The sequence below is a fragment of the Cololabis saira genome, chromosome 2, assembly GCF_033807715.1.
Source record: "Cololabis saira isolate AMF1-May2022 chromosome 2, fColSai1.1, whole genome shotgun sequence".
Lineage (NCBI taxonomy): Eukaryota > Metazoa > Chordata > Actinopteri > Beloniformes > Belonidae > Cololabis > Cololabis saira.
Genome location: NC_084588.1, coordinates 30006048 through 30026907, shown reverse-complemented (window position 1 = coordinate 30026907; position 20860 = coordinate 30006048). Strand labels below are relative to the sequence as shown.

Sequence of the window (20860 nt, the reverse complement as noted above, 5' to 3'; positions counted from 1 at the left end):
CAGTTTTCGAGTTGAGGGGGGATGAGGGGGGATGGCATCCCCCCCTGAAATAAAAACGGTCAAAATCACCCCCCCTGTAAAACTGTCATCCCCCCTTTCCATCCCTTATGTCATTTCATCAATGAATGTGGTTTTACTGCTATTTCAACATTTAGAGTCAACACCAGAAAAATAACACCAGAAAAATGTGACAATTGTCACCTGTTTCAGGTAAATTTTCACTTGAAATAAGTAAAATCTGCCAGTGGGACAAGATTTATCTTCTTATTACAAGCAAAAAAAATCTTGTTCCACTGGAAGATTTTTCTACTTATTTCAAGTGAAAATCTACTTGAAACAGGTGAAAATTGTTGTTTTTTCCAGTGATGAGTCTTGTTTTAAGTGTATTGAGATTTTCTTTACTAAAATGAGACATTTTAACTAGAAATAAGACAAATATTATATATATAGATTTTGAGTTTTTGCAGTGATCCATTTTACTTATCCTGTGAAGGACAGAGTCATATTGATAAGTTCAGAAAACTGTTTTTTATTGTTGTGTTTTGATGTATTTGATGTAAGCCCAGTGGATATTTAAAGCTTACAGAAGGCTGCATTTAACTGTTGCTATGTCATTCCTGCAGTATTTCTGCAGGTGTTTTGGTCACTGCTATTATTTGTAATATATTATATTATTTGTAATCAGCAGAAATTATCTGTCCCCATATGATAAAATCCACCATCCCCCCTGATTTTTTTGTTTTACAACTCGAGTACTGACTATAATTATACTAATACACTATAATAGCACTAATAATACCATACATTAGTAATATATTTTCAGTCACTGCTATCATTATAATAATTCTACTAATTTCAATATCAATAATAAATTCCCAGTCATATGGTCTGCAGCACTAGGTGAGCGTAAGTTGTTTTTTTTAAGTTAATTTGTTTTGTGAGCGAGATATGTGAGGAGGTAAAGAGTTCCAGGACATTATTGAACGATGGATAACTGAGGGTCTGAGTAGATTGGTTCTCGGAGTTGGAGGTATCAGGTATCCAGAGCTGGCATTTCTGGTGTAATGGTTATGTCTGTCTCTAGTATTTCGTAATTGGTTGAAAAAAATATTCAGGTGTCTGATTGAATATGATGTTTCTAAAAAACATCATGGATGTTGTAGCTGAGTTTAACTTAGTTTAGTTTATTTATTTAGCAATATAAGACAAATTGAACAAAAAATGAAAAAACAATGAAATAATATGCAAGGAAAGGAAGAAGCCTGGTGGCTTATATAGAATCCTTTCCATATATGAATAAAAAACAAAACAAAAGCTACACAAGGGGGAGTAAAAAAACAAAAAAACCACAAAAGAAAATGTAACTCAGATCAAATAATGAACACTACAAAGATGAAACAATAAGAAATTTCTTTGAATGTTTTTTGAATATTGGCAAGGATGGTGATGATTTAAGAGATTTGAGTGAATTCCACAAGTGGGGGCCTCTGAAAGTGAGGATAGATTGATGTTTACATGTTCTACAAAACGGTAAATTAAAATCATCTTTGTGCCTTGTGGCATAAGAATGAATATTGGAATTAACACAAAAGAAATTATGAAAAGAAGAAGGAAGATCTTGTATATAATTTTTAAATTTGAACATAAATAAACATGTTTGAAAAATGTTAATTTTATTGACGGATAATAATGAATATTTAATGAAAAGGGGAGCAGATGGCTCATATCTGTTTGCATGTGATACTTCAACCGTAAACCAGGAAAGTCGGGAGTGCATATCAGCTATATTTGTTTGTTTATAGTTGAAACCAAATAACCTCTAAGCCAATACCTCTTAAATTCAGGCTGGAATAAATAAAAACTCCCGAATAAGTGACTTGTAGAGTCCTCGAGTAGCAGCAATCACTGCAGGTTTATTTGTACGTTTGATATTTAAGATAAAATACCTCTACAAAGCTTTTAACCCAACACTTACCTTGACATCCCACTCGCCAGCCCATGATACTCACTTCACCATGCTTAACAGCAGACATGAGGTTTGGTATTGATCTTAAATGGCTTTTTTTACTACTCCAGATATACCAGACAATCATAGCATATTTTCCATTTACATCTTTATTATTCAGTTATTTTCCTCTTAGCATCGGGTCCATATTTTGAACAATTACATGTTTTAGGTGACATTACTGCAAGTTGGCAGCTTCAAGGAGGGGTAGCATCAGCCTTCAGTTTCCTCTATTTGTAGGAAGGGTGTTGTGAACGCAAAACACACATTTCTATAAATGTTTTGCTTTGCAGACCCCATAAAGCTTTCCAGGACTTGTGGAAGATTTCCGTCATAAAGTTCTGGTTCACATGACTAAACTGTTGTTTGTGCAGCTGCATCTGTCTTCTTCCGTCCCTTGACTCAAACACCTGGAGGCATCTTAGAAATGAGGTTTTAAAACACTGACCGCGTAAGCCCTGAACTCGAGGTTTTTCTAAACTGCGTCAACTAAACATAATCGGGTTTATGAAGTAGTTTAATCAACTCAAGTTGACTGAACTAACTCGGAGTTGCTCAAGTCGCGGTTGTGAGCGTTCAAGGCAGATTTCGACATAGTTTATGGAGTAGAAAACATGATAATAAAGGCGAAAAACGGGCAAAATTCTTCTCAGTAAAAGAGAAAAGTCCTGTTAGAGGTTGATGAAGAGAAAATCACAAATAACATGTTTTTTTAAAAAGCAACAGACTTCCTGTGCGTCTTCCAAGTAACACTTTCAACAGAGTTACTGCCCGCTTGAACCATCATCCGCATGAACAATACGGAGTTAGTGCACGAATTTACTCTGAAGACGTGCAAGTCATTTTTACGAGGCCCTTTTACTGGGTCTCCCATAGACGTTTAGGCATCAGATTTAATTCCCATAAGTGATCAGTCACTGCCTTGATCCGTATTAAATGTTTTCCCAAAAGGAAGGTGACCCCGGTGACCTGCACCAGCCTCGCTGGCTCTCAGCATCCATGGAGGTTTCTGGGGGCTTTAGACAGGGTATGATGGCTGCAGCTCATAATAAACATCCTCCCTTCAACCACAGCTGTGTTCACCTGCGCCCACCAAGCTCTACAAAAATAAGGGCCATCTATTCTGCTTCAAATTAAAAAAAAAAAAAAAAAAGATTTTAGTTTCAATCAGGCAGCAGGATGTTTTTCTTTTTTTAAATATATTACAGATTAAATCAAATCAATACTAGCACTTTACCAAAGAATTAAGGCGAGACCACGGCTCAGTCGTCTTCCCATGGCGCCTCTGTTTCATCAATCCGCAGTGCCGTGCCCGAATTGAAGCTGTGGACTTGAAATACTCGGAGGGAGGGATGTTTCAGTAGCGACTAATATCACTGACTCTGAGCTCACTTATCCAGGTAAGTGATGATCCCCCACACCCGGATCCAAGCGCTTTGGAAACAAGAAAACTGACAGTTCCGTTTCAATGCATATCAAAACTCAAGTGATCTCAACAAAAAAAAAAAAAGAGGGGTGGGGGTGAAAACTTGTGTTACTGATGAAGTTAGATTGTCTCTTGGATTTAAGATAAAGAGCCAACCATTTTGGCAATTCCAAAGGGTCAATAAACACTTTCTCAACTCAATTTCCTTAAGATCTTAAGGCTACTTTGAGGCATGTTAGAAAGTCACCAACAGCACCCATCATTTGCAGATACTGTTACTTTTGTAGTGTTACTCCCACAATGTTGTCTCAGCTCAAATCCATCATCTCTGTGACCCAGTTTTGTACCATGTTGCTTCCAAAAAAAAAAAAGAAAAAAAATCAGAAAAACAAAAAAAAGCATTTACAATTTAATTTGTTTTAGGAGCCGTTGTGAGGTACAAATCAACTGTGAACATAATGTAGAAACCACAATTAACCTGGGTTCTGTGAGCACTGACGAAGAGCTGGTTTCTAGTGGTCACAGTCAACTCAAGTCCAGTCATTTACCTGCCGATATTAAATTCATCAAGCATCGTCAAGAAACAGCCATGGTCATGAATTCCCTTGGCTTTGTTTGTTTGTTTTTTAATATGTTGTATATATAGATGGTTCATCCATACACCAACCAAAAGCTTGAAACCTTCACGATATAGTCCAATTGTACATGCTTTGATGATGCATCCAAATGGCACATCCAGTGCTAACAAAACACTCGTCATGTCGCCACAATGAAACACCAAGAGCATCATCTTCTCCTGAAACTGATGTTTCCCCCTCAATATCCCTTCGCATCAAGACCATTACAGAAGTCACTTGCAAAGTAACAAAGTTACAGCTGTTTTCATTTTAAATAGTCTTCAATTTAAAAAAATTTTGCAGTCTGATACAGAAGGCTATAAGAGACCTGAACAATATGAAAGTGCTAGTCATTAATTTACAGAGATCAGGCATCACATAGTGCTATGAATTATCCAATATGCTACATATGAATACAGCTGTTGATACCTTACAAATGCCTCTGCTTTTATTTTTCCCCCCTCAAGGCTACTTGAAAAAAAAAAAAAAAAAAAGAAAAAAAAAATCAATAACCTTGGCTTGTATGTACATAAACACGAGTGTTTGTTTATGCAGAAAGTAACGCAAGATTTCACCACTACCAGAGGTATAATCCTATAACGGCCATTTGGCCACAACAGTGATAATGAAATATTTAGTCCATTAATTCATCTTTTTAATCCCCCAAATTTGTTAAAGTGAGGAGAAAGACGAAAGAGTTGTCATCGTATCCTGACCGCATTGGGCTCCAGAAGACAGTTTTGTTCAGAGCTTCTTCTTTAGTATTGTGCTCAAGTTCTTGGTTCGTTTTTTTTCTCCCGTCAGCCATCGGTTGCATCGTGGACACTTTCCCCACATCTTCTGGAGCAAAAAAAATATCCCATTTGATAGATTGAAGAATGACTGAAGACCCAGTTCTGGAACCACTACTTAAGGGAACAACACAAGCTTTTTTTGTTTTTTAACACTTCACTACAATCAGTCACAGAGTAATAAAAAGTAGAACAGATGACTCAATTCATTCCTGGAGCAGAGCCTCCAAAGTTGAAAGTAGATGGCACCACTGGTGCTGTGAACTTGTACCCGCCGTGTTTCTCAATCATCTTGGATTCTGTAATAAGATGCCAAAAGAAAAATAACACAAAAAATAAAACATAAAAGTCACGTGAAAACAGTTTTCATATTTCAATTTTACTTGACTTTCATGTTATGTAAAGAATAGAAGTTGAAAATGCAATATTAGTACAAAAAAAACATGTATTTCTCAATTAAAGAGAATACAGTCAAGTGTGACTGTATGATTGAGTAACGGGAACATGAAGGTTTACTAGTTTGAACAAATTACCCAGAGAAATGCCAGCTGCTGGGTACATTTCCATGTACCCAGATGTTATACCTTGTTAGATTTTAAGAGAAAGACTTTGCAGAAAGAAAGGCGAACTCGCGGAATAACATGCAACATCCAGGAACAAAGGTTTTTTTTTTCTTTTTATTATTATGAGACTTCTGCTGCTTTTGCTCTACATACACTATTGCACACAACCACCAACTTTGATGCATCAGGCTGTGCTGTAGCTTCATGATGGAAGCTATAATAGTGTTCTGTTAACAAGCAGAACTTCATCAGCAAAAGAAAAAGAAAAAAAGTACCATGTAGGGAGAGGAGGACCAAAAAAAAAAAGCTTTATTGCCCAACTTGAAGTGCAGCATCACGTTTTTCATCTTAGCCGGTGCTCACCATGTGCTGCCCGCCTCTGGTCTGCAAGTGTGCCAATGTCCTGAAGCTGTTTGGCTTGCTCCTCTTCAAGGCTTTGGATAAGCGCCTGGTACCATGCTGGGTCACGGCTCTGGATGTCTGCATCAGAGAAGAGTGAGTGACCGAGTGAAAACCATGCAAGTTTATTTTCCTGAACAATCAATTTTGATACTCAAGAGTTATCGACAAAAGGATTCCACCATGAGATTGACGTCTTACTCTGTAGGACAGCTTTGAAGATCTGATATTCGTCTACTAAGTTATCTTCATCGTCTATAGCTGTAGCGTAGCCCTCGAGCGCCGTCTCCTCAGCATCATCCTCTTCCCAGTCTTCATCATCTCCATCCTCTCCTGCCTGCTTTGCAAGCATTTCCAGGTACTCCTGACCCTCCTCATCGATGTCATCTTCGTCACTGCCCAGCTCAGCTGCACAAGTGAAGGGAACACATTTAGAACATCTAATTTGATTTCCAATTAGAATGACCGATGCAATCCTGAAAGAACATACCAGTGTCGTCCTCATCCTCCCCATCTTCATCGTCATCATCCTCATCATTCTCGTGCTCTGCTCGGCAGGCGTACGCTCTCTTGAGGCCGTTGAACAGTAGGATGGCAGCTGGAAGAATCTGGCCGGCCACCTGGTTGATCGCTGGAGGCCTGTGCTCGAGGTCGATGACAGCGCAGAGTCCCAGGATGCACATCTTTCTGTCGTGAAGGCTGTGGAGGAACCAGATTGTCAAATCTTTAACAAGAGATTTGATCACACTTGTAATCAATTCACGGGGTTAAAAAAAAAAGAAGAAAAAAATTCAAGATGTTTATCTCCCCTTAATAAGGTCTGTCTGTGCCATCTAAACCAGTGATTCTTAACCATAGGGCCGCGGCCCACACTTGGGCCACGAGCGCCCCCTAGTGGGCCACGGAAAAAATTCTGTTTTGTAGGTTTGGGCCGCGGGGGCCGCGGGCGGGACTGCATCCCGACCATGTGGTGGCGCTAATGCGTTAGTCAGTTGTTACTGACTGCCAGCCGGTGGAGGAGGGAACCAAGAGGAAGAAGCGGGGGAGCTCTATAAAAGAGGAGAATAATGCCGCGGCACGTTCCATTTACCTCGGACACTGATCTAGCTGCACGTGTACTATTAAGGCCTGTATTTACGGAGAAAATCCTTTTTTTTGCACAAAATAGGTTTAAATCCGCCAGGATAAGGGATCGTTTACTTGGTCTGCGCTCAGAGTCGACTTGGATCTGCCAGTATCAGGGATTGATTACTTGGTCTGCGCCCAGCAACGGGGAGAGCGAGCACGGCGTGATCCTTTATTTTTATATTCTCCATCGTGGCCACAACTAAGCCCAAAGCCCGAAACAGACTCAGAACAACGCTGCATGCTACTCTGAGAGTGAGCCTTTCCCCCATTCCACCCAGACTGGACCTGATTGTGTCTCAGAGGCCCAAGTGTCTCATCAAGAGCTGCAGATAAAAAGGAAATTGTATTTTTTTTTTTTAAATATGTATATGAAAGAAAATAAAGATTCTTCTGGTTCTGCTATGCACAAATATAGTTTCATTTGCACTTTATTTCAATTTTATTTAAAAACATGTATTTATTTTACGTTTTATTAATAATAATGGCTTGGTTTTATATAGCGCCCTTCAAGGCACCCAGAGCGTTTTTTACAGAGACCATTATTCATTCCTACACATTCTCACCGGTGGTGGTAGCTACGTTTGTAGCCAAAGCTGCTATGTTTGTAGCCACAGCTGCCTTGCAGACTGACAGAAGCGTCAGTCGGCCCCTCCAACCACCACCAAACATTCAAAAACATTCACACGGGGCAAGGTGGGTAAGGTGTCTTGCCCAAGGACACTATGACAGCAACTGGGACGTAGCGGGATTCGAACTGCCGACCTTCCGATCATTGTACGACCCGCTCTACTGCCATCAATTGATTGATATGTATATATTTTTTTTATTCTGAGTCCTTCCTTTTTTATTTAAGTAAAATCTAATTATTGATCTTTTTTTATTAATAAGCCTGAACTGATTGATTTGTCCTGGTATAAATCAAGCATGTGCATGTTAACATTGACATGTTTCATAAAAGTCTGTGATGATCATTTTATTTGACAAGGTTTTTACTTGGGCCCTGGGCCGCTCTGTACTGAAAAAATTGGGCCTCGAGGTCAGAAAGGTTAAGAACCCCTGATCTAAACCATGAAGTGGGTGGATATCTGTAACCTCCACTAGATGTGACTAAAAAGGTACAAACTGATCCAATAAAATAAGCAGCAAAGTCTTTTGTGTTGTTTAACAGTGACCCCCCCTTAATGCTTGGGAGGTAAAATTACTGACTGCATTTTGGGTTGTAAATTTTGTTGCTAATTGGCACAAGCTGAAGGTTTAATTGGCAGCATAAAAATATCAGTCTTACCCAAGGAAGCAGTCGACATCTTTCAGCCACTGAGTTATGAAGTGGTTAGTGATTGGCTCTGTATTGTTGGGAAAGCAGAGATTCTCCAGAGTGTTGAGGAGGAGAGGGGGGCTGTAGTATAATGCAGCGATGGCCACCTGCAGGCACATGGTCCTCAGCTCACTGGTCTTCACCTCCCGCGTCAAACGCTCCAAAGCAGAAGCCACAAACAAGGGCACAACCTGCCACAACAATATTTAAGCAAAAATGTTGACAGTTAATCCTGTCTAGATGGATAAATACTTTAAAAAAGTAAAGCATCTCTCAGCACTTGACTATAGTTAGCTGAATACATCTTGGCTGGACCCTCACCTGATCAATGCCACGACCTTTACACTGGAGAATGATCACCTCCAGCAGCTTGGCTGCATGGCACCCCGGGTCCTCACCTGGATCACCTGTCAGGACCTGTGGAAAAGGGATAAATCACAGTCAACATCCCAATGTATGCTCCTTAATATAACTCATTCCACAACAGTGCTAGTAAAAGACGGAACAATTACCTTTTTGCACATGCTGTAGATAATCTCCAGGTATTTGGTGTCGGATAAAAGGGTGTCTGTATCAACTGTGACATAGTTGTGAAGGAGAGGCATCATATCTGAAACACATAACGGTCATAATTGACCCAAATTAATTAACAGCAAATCTTTGTGGAGAGTAAATCAGGGTTTATACAGCAATCCTTATGTTAAATTTAATACCAATTTAATACCTTTTTCACTACCTTCAGATTTTTTTAAAAATCACAGACTTTTAACATTAATACAGATTTTGACCTATACTGTAGAACACTATACAGAACAGATTTATAGACTGATGTTGACCAGATGTTTCACATTTATTTCACTTTGTGAATGACAATAAAATAGAATGTTTAAAATGTAAAAGATAAAAAATAATACCAATTTAGAAAAAAAAAAATACCTCCGACAGTGAATTTAACACTTTTAATGGCCTTAAATTTGGCAATTTTCATTTATCACTTTTTAATACTTTTTAAAACCCTGCGGAAACCCTGTAAATATATGAAGAAACTCCCAGAAACCTCTTCCTCACCACGCCAAAATTCTGAATGTTAAATTAGCACAAACACAGATTTCAAATAAAGTCTTCTTAATTCACTGAAACACACGTAGTTTTGTAATATCATGGTGAATAACATCCCCAGTGCATGTACCTGTGAAGTAATCAAATCCATCTTGTTGGAAGACTTCATATACAAGTGGGAGAAGTTGCCACATCTGCGGTGACACCTGTTGGCAGGTTAGACTATGTGCCAAGGACAGGATTTCCTCATAAAATTCTGGAGGGAGGGGTTCAAAACCAAAGAGAATCGTCATTGGAAACAAATATGATCATTTACCGTTAACTGTTCAGTCCTTAAGCTGGCAAATAGGGCATTAAAGTGACACGCAGGGAGGAATGTGGAAGCTCAGGAAGAACGGGTTCTGCTTACCCAGGACATGTTGCTGCAGCACCGTGCCGATTACCTGCAGACAGATGCCCTCCAGCTGCTGGGTGATCTGCAACAAAGATTCAAGGAAACGATTTAATCCACACGGAATCGAGTGCAACAAGCTGTCAAACTCAAAAGTGGGCAGTTAAATATCAATAGTATTTGGCTCACATTACTAATAATAATAATAATACTTCAGTGCTGATCCAATACACAATCAAGGAAATTCTAATGGTCTCTCATATTGACTTTTTTTTGGCTTCAAGCCGCAGCAGCCCTGTGTATCCATCAGCAAGCATGGTGGCAGTGTGCCCCAGCACTATTTCTAGCGTCTGCCTCAGCCTCTGAGTCATTTTGAACATGGTGAGAACAGAGCGTGCTCCCAGGAGTTGGTGGGTGGCTGAAGAGTGTTGGCAGAAATTCTGCAGCAGACCAGGGCTGCTTCAACAGAGGAAGTGGCACCGAAATGAGTGATCAGGCAGGTTAGGAAACAGAATGGTGTGTGTGTGTGTGGGCAGTACACTTTGTGGCTATGCTGCTAACCTCTTTGTGGTCTTCTACCACACTTAGCAATGTGTCGATGGTGTTGAGGATGCCCATAGCCGTCACGGCCTTGTCATCTCCTCCCTCCTCATCAGGTCCCGTCTGAATCACCTGGTTGAACGTCATTGCCTGTCAAAGAGCGTACACAGACACCATTAAAATCACAGACAATGTAATCTTCGTTATCATCTCAGAATTTCTTTCTAGTCATTGAAAACAAAACAAATGTTTTCCAACCATTCCCTTCTTTGGGTAGGGGGACATAATTTGGCCACTTAGGAGCTTCTATACAAACTGCACGCACCAAGTGCTGCGTCATCTCCACTGCAATTGGAGTGACCTCCTCACTGTATTCGCAGATCATCTTCTGTATGACATTGGTGAGGTCATCATTCTCCGTCTCCCTGACGATGTGCAGGAGTGCCTGCATCACTGGTCGGATGAAGGGAGTTATGTATTCTTTGGCTGAGGGACAACACAAAACCCTGATTAGGCACTTGCTCATTACAGTTTTTTTTTTTAAACGTATTCCAGTAAGCACTAAAAACTTGACTCCCACCTTTCTCCTGGTTGCTGATGAGAACTTGGAGGGCAATGGCAGCCTCCACTTTAACTGGCATCTCATTGTCATTGATGAGACAAAGCCGGGTCAGCTCAAGAGCCGTCTGCAGGTTCTGATCACTCTTAAACTTGACCTCACAGAAGTAATGCAGCACCCAACAAGCCTGCGAAGAGTCAGGGAGGCTCAGACAATGTAGTGGGACAAATGAAAACACCCAAACGTCTTTACGCGATGCTGCTCAGACAAATTTCAGGTCTGGTGACCACTCACCCTGGCTCTCATATAACCCAGTTCACTGCGGAACAGGGGGAAGACATGATTCTGCAGCATGAACTCCATCTGGTCCTTGTAGATCTTTTTCTGTGCAAGAAGAAACAAAAAGTACATTTTCATGAAAGAAACCGTTAACAGCGTGTATCCAATATATTTAGCATTTACAAATTCGAGATCACTTTACAAGTGTTTGGTACTTTGTAAAAAAAAAATAAAATGTATTTATTTATTTCATGCATGGTGGTCAATCTACACACCCATGACCGAAAAGGAGCAGGATGAAGACAAGTCTTATGTTACCTGCCCCTTATTAAATACCAAAACAAGAACAGTCAATGTAACCAATATTTACAAAAATATACACTTAAATAGAAACCAACCACAGATATTAATAATACTGCTTAATTCCCAGTCTATTCATGATCATATAACTTAAATATTTTATCTTTATACATTTTTTTGAACCTAAGTGAATTTGTGCATTCCTTTAAATCATTCTGTAGAGAGTTCCACAGTTTTACTCCCACAACCGATGTACACATCTGCTTAAGAGTGGTCCTTGCATACTGATGTTTGAAATTATATTTCCTTCTATAATCTATATCTTCTGGATTTGAAAAAACAAACAACTGCTGTAGATTACTTGGTAATAATTTTCTTTTTGCCCTATGCATAACTAATAACGTCTGTAACTCAACTATTTCTTTAAATTTAATAAGTCCTGAATTAATAAATAATCTGTTGGTGTGTTCTCTGTAATTTGCTTTATGAATGATCCTCACCGCTCTTTTCTGCTGGATAAACAATGGATGTACATTGCTAGTATATGTGTTGCCCCAGAATGTTTATTTAGATTGAAATGTGTAATTCTACCATGTGCGGACAGCAGCGGTTAAGTCGCAGTGCAAACAGGCCTTTTCAGAGCAAAAGTTTACCTTCAGCAGGATTTCAGCCAAAGAGCCTATCATGTGCAGGGCACCATCCTTTTTCCTTGGGTCAGAGGCGGGATCAGTGAGGATCTGATAACAGAAGCCCATGGTCTTTTGGAGCACCTAGAAAAGGAAACAATATAGTACATTATTTCAGTTGGGATATAAATTATAAAAAGGACAGAAATAGAAACTCTTTCATGGAAGAGTTTCAAGGACATTAACCACAAAATAACATGGACTGACTTCTTTCCTCTTGTTGCAGGCTGTAAAGAGGAGCGTCTGGGCTGCTGTTGTTGGAGATATGAAGTCCTCAAATACATCTGAGAGAGATGGTACACATTGAAGAAATCATTAGTCATCACATGCGTGCTGGATTTCTTTTGGTTTACCGGCACCGACTGCCTCTTCTTACCAAATTTCATGCGGATGTACTCGTATGGATCTTCCTGCCACAGCTCCTCATCAGAATCTGTGTAACACATGAGGGGGAAAACCACATCCTGAACGATGCCCTGAAAAGAATCCCAAACCACAAAGGGTTAGCAGTCTGACCTCAGACCTGTTGTAGAAGAGCAAAAAAACAAGAATTTTATCTGAGCAGCAACTTCAGTTTTGTTAACTTAACATGTATTTTTACCTGAATGTGTGGTTTGAGGTTTTTCCATGTCAGAGCGTGTGCTATTCCCTGGTTGATGTAGTTCAGTGTCTGCTGTAGCACTCTTGGAGCCACATATTGCTTTTCCTTGTACTGGTATAAGACTTTCAGCAGGACCTAGAAGACAAACCCCCAACCATTTTTATTTGTGATGCTCATACCAAAATAAAAATACTTCTTACTCACTGGGGAGCGATTGCTCATAATTTGAGTTTTACCTGCTGTGCACCAACTGTATATTCCTTAAGGAAGAGATCAGCAAACTCTGCATACTCTTTGGTTGTGTTGCCTGGGCTTCCGTATCTGTAAAAGAGGTTCATAGACGTAAGACATGTTTGCACTACTTTAGTTAGCTGGTTTAAGGATTCATTATTAGTCTTTTACCTCTCAAACAGCCGAGCCAAGATGTGAAGGGCCCATTTCTTACATTTCCACCAGGGCAATTCAGGCCGCTCATCTTCATCTATCTGCATCGTCTCCTGCACGGATAACATTGGTTCCAGTCTGCTTTAGCAATATTAAAACTACAATTGTACATTTGTTTTTAATCCCATAAATTGCATTTGCTTACTGGTGGCACATCTCTGTCTACTACAGTCTTCAGGATCTCCATCCACTCTGTCAGATTCTGTCTGTTAATGAGCTCCAGAGGGAGGTTGTACTGGGAGAGCAGAGAGCAAGGGCAGATGTTTCGATAAGCTTATCACAAATGAGGCATTCAAGGAAAATTAAAAAAAATCAACTAAAATCAATTAACTCTGCTCATGGTCTTTAAAGAGTGGACTTTCTTACCTGGAAGAGGGCGTAGAGGATTTTAAAGATCTGTTTCTGTATGAGGACAGAGTCGCTGGAGTGGTCTGGGAGCAGCTGAATAAAGCGTTCTTTCAGCATGGGCATGAAGATGTGCATGGCAGCCACGAGAGGCTGACGCTCTTCTGGTTTCTTATATCTGTTTCAGACACAAATACAATGTCAACCCAACGCTGGATACTGCACGACACAAATTTAAGAGCGGCAAGTTTGACTTACTCATAGTTTTTGACAAGCTGGTAAAGGCACAGCAGGATGCCCAACCATCCAGCACTGTTGTCTGACTGCAAGTAGAAGCCGATCTTGTCCACGATGGTCGTCCACTTGCCGGGGTAGTCGTGCTTGATCATGTGATGGATACATGTTGTCAACTGAACCCTGGTGCATTTAAAAAGGGCAGTTTTAGATGGGAAAAACACAAGAAACAAAACGTGGAAACATGGGATGAATGAATGACAGAATATGTGCTCAGCCAGCATGGTTTGTGGTTACCTGATGCGCTCGGGGGAGTGGATGATGGCCTCCACTATGCTGTCTCGAATGAACTGCCTGTCCTCGTCCGGGATGTTATTAACAGGTGTCTCTGTGCCTGAACCGTCTCCATCACTCCAGTGCTGGGTTATCATGTTCTTAAGGTAAATCACACCTGGACAAAAAGAACAAAAAAAAGGTGCAATCTTTATACTTTCAGAAACCAAGCTAATCCTGAAAGGACAGTACATTACCATTTGGACAAAGTGTATTTTTACTTGCAAACAGGTATCTTTGCATGTATAGCTCCTTTTTTAAAAAAAAAATTCATTCCACCTTAAACTTAAAAAGTTCCTGCTGGCCAACAGTTTTACTCTGCTTCACTGCAGAACTGTGCACGTGTGCTCACATTTGGAGAGCGGGACATTTTTCCTTGCATTCCTTGAATTCTCTTTGGCCCTCTTGGATTTTCACTTCTTGCTCCAAGTTTGTTGTTTAACAAGTTTAACCAACGAGAATCAAAACAATCAAAACAGTGCAGACAATCATCCCCCTTCTCTTACGGATTGGTTCAAGTTACTTCAGAGTGTTTTCCAGACAGTCACTGATTTACTGGCTTAAGCATATAATGAACATTTTTAACTTTATATTTCCTGTTTTTGAGGTTGAACAAAAGTCACCTCTGGGCTCTTCTGATACATTTCAATTTAAGTCATACTGCATACTGTTAAGTGTAGAGCACAAAGATGCCACATGACTATACAGCTTCATATAAATTGACATGATTCCACCAATTCCGAGAAAAATGTTTTTTTTTAACAAATTATGAAACAAAAAAATTAATTATCAAATTCAGGTAATGCCTCTATAATCTCTTTAGATCCTATTTCAAATCGTCGTGCAGAGATTTACAAGCGAAACAAGTTGTCAGCTGTCGTGACAAATGTTAACTGTTGATTTAAAATCATTTTTACCACATTACATACGTTGCTGGTTTAGGGGATCAACCTTGAGTTACCTGCTGAGCTCAGTTAACCTCTAATTATGAGGTCAAATGAGTGCAGGAACAAACAGTGATGTCAGTGTCATATCTGTCATGTGCTTCAGTGAATTTAAGGGCACAGACAAAGTTTTGTTTTGAATAAGCACATAAACAGGGACTTTTGAGGAGAGAAGTGCAAAGTACAAACAAATGAACTAACACCTTCCCAATTCAAATTAGTAGCGTTTCCTTCCAGAAATACAGCAACCAAACCGGTAGCAGCAACAATTACAGGTAACGCTAGAACAGCTGCACTCATTTCCACATGAAACTCAAGTCGCAGCATTAAATTCTTCCTTCTGCAGTTCAGTAGTTTTGAATGTAGCACCAGAGTGCCAGCTGGGTTCACATCTACCGTGGGGCTGCACTCGGATGTGTGGCGTGCAGGGAGTGGCATTGGAGGCAGCGCACGAGTGAGGGGAGCTGTCAGACTGCTGACACGAATGTCTACACTGCTGGCGGGGCGATCATAATCCATCCTATCAGTGCTGACAGAGCTAAAAATCCCTCCCCTCTACCTCCAACCACCAAACTACACCGCCACAAAGCCAATCTCGCATTCATAGACATAAGGAAAATTACTTATTGATAACGTCTCAGATAAAGCCAATTTCAGATTTTTGTAGAGTCGGTCCATTCTGGCCGATTCTAATTTTGTTCTAAAGAACCAAAGTTGACAAAACTTTGTGCAGTTTGGACATCCTTCCTGTGTCTGTGCAAGTTCTCTCAGGTTACTCAGACTTCCTCCACAGTCCAAAAAAAAGCACGTTATCTTGAATGATGATTCTAATTTGTCCACAAAAGTGTGTATTTGCTGGTTTTTCCTTAGATTCCTCTGTATTGTAGCTTGATGGAGTCATGACTTATGCAGACTGTTGCTTACCCAATGACAGCTGGGATACCTACATCAGAACTCACCAGCAACACTTCACATTTCCCAACCCCAAAACTCTAATTAATAAACAACTCAAACCCTTATTCAATCATGTCATCTAGAGCTGGTGAAATTACTATTATTGCAGCGGGTGAATCTACTCCAACCAAATTAAGTTACAGCTGTCATTCAGATAAGATGATAAAAATATCTAGAAGATCCCAGGGAAATTTTGATACGAGCATGCCCAACTTGTTGCCTGTTGCTGCTGCTTAATGAACTGGGCTCCACAGGGGGTGTGGTTCTAGTTGTGGTCGTGGTGGTTTTAGATCTGTCAGAGGTGGTTTTTGTCGTGTTCAGGGTGGTTGGGGTTCTGGGTCGGGTGGTTCTGATTGTATTTAGAGTGGTTCTGGTTCCGTCTGAGGGGATTCTTGTTGTGTTCGGGGTGATTAATGGTGGTCAATGAACCATACCCCCTTCCAAGCAGGCGGTGCGGTTCAGGGTTGTTGATGTTGGTTCTGCATAGGGTGGTTCTGATTGTATTTGGGAGGTCCTGGTTCTGGTCACGTTTGGGCTGGTTAATAATGGCCAATGAGCCACACCCCCTGCTTCCTAGGGGCTGTGGTTCAGGGTTGTTGTTGATGATGTTGGTTCTGGTTTTGTCGGAGGTGGTTCTGGTTGTACTGCAATAATTCCTATGCTTCCCCATAGGAATGAATAGGTTTTGTCTCACCATGGTAACAAGCCTCATAGCAATGAATGCATTAACGGACGAAAAAAACACCTGGAATAAGTGGAGGAAAAAGGTCAACCGAGCGCAAATTATTATTATTTTTTTTTTCTTCTTGCTTCCATATCAGAGCAGGGTCATGCCATACACCTTCTGTTTTGCAGGTGTTGTTTTGCAACTTTAGCATTGTCAAGTCAAGTCAATTTATAAAGCACATTTCATATTATGAGCATGGACTCAATGTGCTCATTGTAAAAAAAAAAAAAATTCCAGGGCAACAAGCCCAAGCTTGGCTTTTTTTTGCCTTGTGTTTCGCCCATATTGCTGCATCACAATATGGGCTGCCACTATTAGCATGCCCGTAATTATTATTAATAATAATAATAAAAAAAAAAGATAATCATGAAGACATCTATTAGAAAAAAAGAAAGAAATCAAAGGGAGGGGCAGTATATTTAGCCAAGCACCAATACAAACAGGATCGACAGCTGAATTCTCCCCAATACCAACACAATAAATGAAAGCGCAGATTGTTCAGTCCATTAATGTCTTCCTCACAGTAGTATTTAACAGGCAAAGTAAGTTATATTTAACAGCTTGTGCACTCAGTTTTCAGCATGACACTTTAACCTCACTACAAGTGTGACTCATCTATGTGCTAAATTATCATGAACAATTTTATTAAAGTCCTCGTTCACTTTAATAGTATTTAGCTAGTTTCTCGTCTCATACAATCTCTCGCTAAAATGATAGAAGTCCAACTAGCAAGGGAATGCAATAAAATTTAAAAATAGCAACTAATCAAGAAATCAAACATGGAAAACAAAAAGGTCAAAAGGTTAGACTCACCTGCTTGCCTGACAGGCAAATCCAGCTGCTCGGACATGGTGACACGCAGCAGAGTGGACATAAAGTTTACCTGAGTGTGACCCTGTAAAAACAGAGTGAACAGCTGATTGTGAGTCAGTTATTAACACAAGTGCATTCAATTCTTTTAGTAACTCTGTATATACATTTATATTCCTAATCATACAAGGAAAGTTGAATAAACAAGGTATAGAACTCATTTTGAATAAACACTAAACAAGTGACAAAAATATGACCAGAGATACAGCATGTTAAAGTTAGTCTCCATGAGAATTATGTTTATGAAGCAAACGTTATAACCTACAGGCTTTAAGTGGTTTTAGGTTGTACTCTGTCTGCATTAAGACATTAAGGAAACTCTGGTGATCAAATAATAACATTTTTAAATGAAATGAATACCAAAATTATACATATACATGCCACATTTTGAGTTAGTCCATTTTATTTCAGACTGATAAATTTCTTCCAGCAAGAAGTGGCATGTGTGGTTAAGATTAAATTTAGCATTTCTAATACTTAACTAAATATTTAGTTTAAAAGTGTATTTAAAGTTTAACTGGATTAAGCACTGATGCTAATTTAAAAGAGACAAACATTTTTTTGATTATGTAAACTTAAATACGGTCATGTTCAGTTATATTAAGCTCCTCTCTAATTTTTTTAGCATCTTTGGACACACTCCTTTTATGACATGCCTTACGCCCAAAATGATTCAGTACAAGTTATGATGACTGCACGGGAGGAGGGGGGGAAAAAGCCACAGTCTTGATACTGTCATATTTAGGAGTAGGTCAAAAGTAAAGTAAGTATACATCCGTGTGTGTAAACATAGCTAATGCTCTTAATCTGAACAATTTACTGACCTCTTACAGACCCTAGTCTAGAAAGTTGTGCTGCTCTTCTCTAGAACCCTAATGAATTCACCTAAGGCACTTAACCAAAGATCACATTCCAGGACATCCTGATGAATCTGAGCAATTCCAACAGAAGCATTTCAAAGCATACCCTGCACATGGATGCTCGCCACACACAGGCTAAACAACACTTGACTGAGATTTAATGGATCTCTGTGCTTGGATGAGAAAAGTGTAGCTCATTGGACACAGGGGCCCAACCTTTGTTGAAAGAAACCAGAAGCATTCATTCTCAGGAACATCTCCCCCACTGTTAAGTGATGGATGCTGGAATGTGATTCTTGGGCATTTTCTCCCTCGGGCAATAACGGGTCAGGAAGAGTTGAAGATTTAAAAGTGAAATTCTGAGCAATGAATAATTCTAGAGAAAAGACACTTTATGGTGAGACTTCACACTTTGGAAAGAACTGGACCCCCCTTCCCCCTCCTAAAAAAGACAATCTGAAACTACACAATCAAGTAAGAAATGGAAGCAACCATAACAAAAAGAAACAAGCCCCAAAACAAAAAAATATAACGGTTCAGGAAAACAAAAGACCATAAACTTTTTTTTATAATTTTGGATATGGGTTTTTATGGTAAAAAAAAGTATTTATGCATGGATGCGTGTGTGTATCAGAAATTAGAAATACTTTATTTATCCCCGAGGGGCAATTTCAAGGCAACTGAGCAAAACGTTGAAGGTATCAAATAGGATAATAAAAAATAAAGATAAAATAAACAGATAAGTGGGGCATGTCTCATATGTACAAGAAATGTGCAAAGAAAGAATGTACAAAAAAGTATATAAATATAAGAATGTCAGAAAAATGTACAAAAGAGTGACTGTGGTTTAAATAAAATACAGTGTATAGTGACAGTGTAAATATACAGTGTAAAAATTATATATATATATATATATATCTCAATTGTATTTGTTCACAATGTAAGATGCTGTGATGTAGTGACTAGCTCCCACTGTCATTTCCAGCAATTTAAAAAATAAAAAAAATAAAAATCCAACTGTTCAAAACAGATTCAGTAAGACACTATTTTTGCGTGTGTGGGCATAACATAGGGGAATTTCGACAGAATGGCAGAAAAAATAGAAAACGACTTCGTGGCAAAGTTACATTTAATCCCTGCCACTTCATTCGATGAAATACATTGAATACACATAATTATTAAAAAAAATGTACGAACACAACCAGCCAACTTTGGAAATGTTTACTCACGCCGTGGTCGGCTGGCGTTAAAGTGTTTTATTACATAATATAACGTAGCTACATGTCCCCCGATCCCATCCACATCGACTGTAACATTAAGATTAATTAGATGAGGGTTTTAAAGGGGTCTGTGAAACATTTATCTGAGCTGCGGGACACAGTGACACGTGAGCCGTGTAGCAGCTCATCCAACAAGTAGCCGCATTAGCTCACTCAGCTCCACCAAAGTGTGTGTTTAAACTACCCCCGTGACTCCCATGTCGTCTCAGCTCTCTCCTTTTGGTTTAGACTTTTACCAAAGTAGTGGAAAAAGCAGCTGCTGAATGTCTCTGCCCACAGGGCAGGGATTGTTAGCCTGCTTAGCATTAGCAGCACAGCTGGCTGGAAAATGCTAGTGAAGGCTGATTTATGGTCCCGCGTTACACCGACGCAGGCGCTACGGCGTACGGGGCGCGTCGCCGCGTACCATACGCCGTAGCCTCTGCGTCGATTTAAGAACCATAACTCAAGCTTGATGGTCACTGGCAACGCAAGTGTCATCCAAAAACACAAAACCGCTATTTAAATCAGCACTTTTGACTCCACCGTGGCGAAAGGCGTCATGGTGGTAATGTTTATCACTCGAGAAAGGGGGTTTAAGTTTGAGACTAGAGCCACAGAGCCCTATTGCGTGCTGGCAGCATCTTCACTGTGTCCGGCCGAGGCCCGCCGCAGACACCAGCCCGCTCAGCTCTCACCTCGCTCAGCTGCCGCTCCGCCGCCTCCCGCAGGTTGGGGTCCATGGTGCCCCGGAGGGCCTCGACCAAAGACTCGGGATCCATCACGACAACTCTCGTTTACGGCTCGGATTGTAATATTTCAGAGGTCTACCAGTTCCCAGTCACTGCGCACATGGACGCACGGCTCTCCGGTTACCCGGCGCGAAAGGAAGCAGTGAATGAAGTACCCGGATAGATCAGCGCGAAATGTGTGCAATACGAACATCCGGCTCTGGCTGCTGCATCATGGGAGTTGTAGTTTTTTTATGTAACTCCATTGAACCTGTGTTATTTGCAGAGGTGTATAATCCAGGCATGGGTGCAGATCCCGGGGGGGACATTCCCCCCCAATTTCTGAAAAACATGAATTGCCCCCCCCCAATAAAAATACCCTAAATTATTCAAAATTGAACAAATGTATTTTCAGACTTAAAGGTTGAATATGTAGAATATTTATTAAAAATATATTTCTAAAAAAATAATACATCCATGGTGCGTTTTAAGGTGTACAG

The 20860-nt window shown here is 40.1% G+C and overlaps 1 protein-coding gene across 1 annotated transcript; it reads right to left on the bottom strand.

Annotated features, from left to right (window-relative positions):
- Positions 1–3827: 3827 nt before the first annotated feature.
- ipo7 (importin 7) lies at positions 3828–20518 on the bottom strand. Its single transcript, XM_061742969.1, has 25 exons — positions 20328–20518; positions 17454–17535; positions 13980–14133; positions 13707–13865; positions 13470–13626; positions 13249–13338; positions 13062–13156; positions 12896–12980; positions 12660–12794; positions 12435–12534; positions 12266–12342; positions 12026–12142; positions 11088–11177; positions 10815–10980; positions 10560–10720; positions 10256–10384; positions 9713–9779; positions 9434–9559; positions 8757–8854; positions 8566–8661; positions 8215–8435; positions 6292–6500; positions 6003–6209; positions 5766–5882; positions 3828–5138 (listed from the first exon to the last, which is right to left on the bottom strand). Exons 1-25 carry the CDS (start codon positions 20409–20411, stop codon positions 5041–5043), a joined length of 3120 nt encoding a protein of 1039 aa, XP_061598953.1. The 5' UTR covers positions 20412–20518; the 3' UTR covers positions 3828–5040.
- Between the last annotated feature and the right edge of the window lie 342 nt (positions 20519–20860).

Bases quoted from the DNA above. Each gene is read 5' to 3' on its own strand.
- ipo7 (XM_061742969.1), bottom strand. From the start codon at position 20,411: ATGGATCCCGAGTCTTTGGTCGAGGCCCTCCGGGGCACCATGGACCCC. The intron at 13,157-13,248 runs GTAAGCAAATGC...TTATCCGTGCAG, and splicing joins TAGACAGAGATGTGCCACCA to GAGACGATGCAGATAGATGA. The intron at 5,139-5,765 runs GTGAGCACCGGC...ATCTTATTACAG, and splicing joins CCAGAGGCGGGCAGCACATG to AATCCAAGATGATTGAGAAA.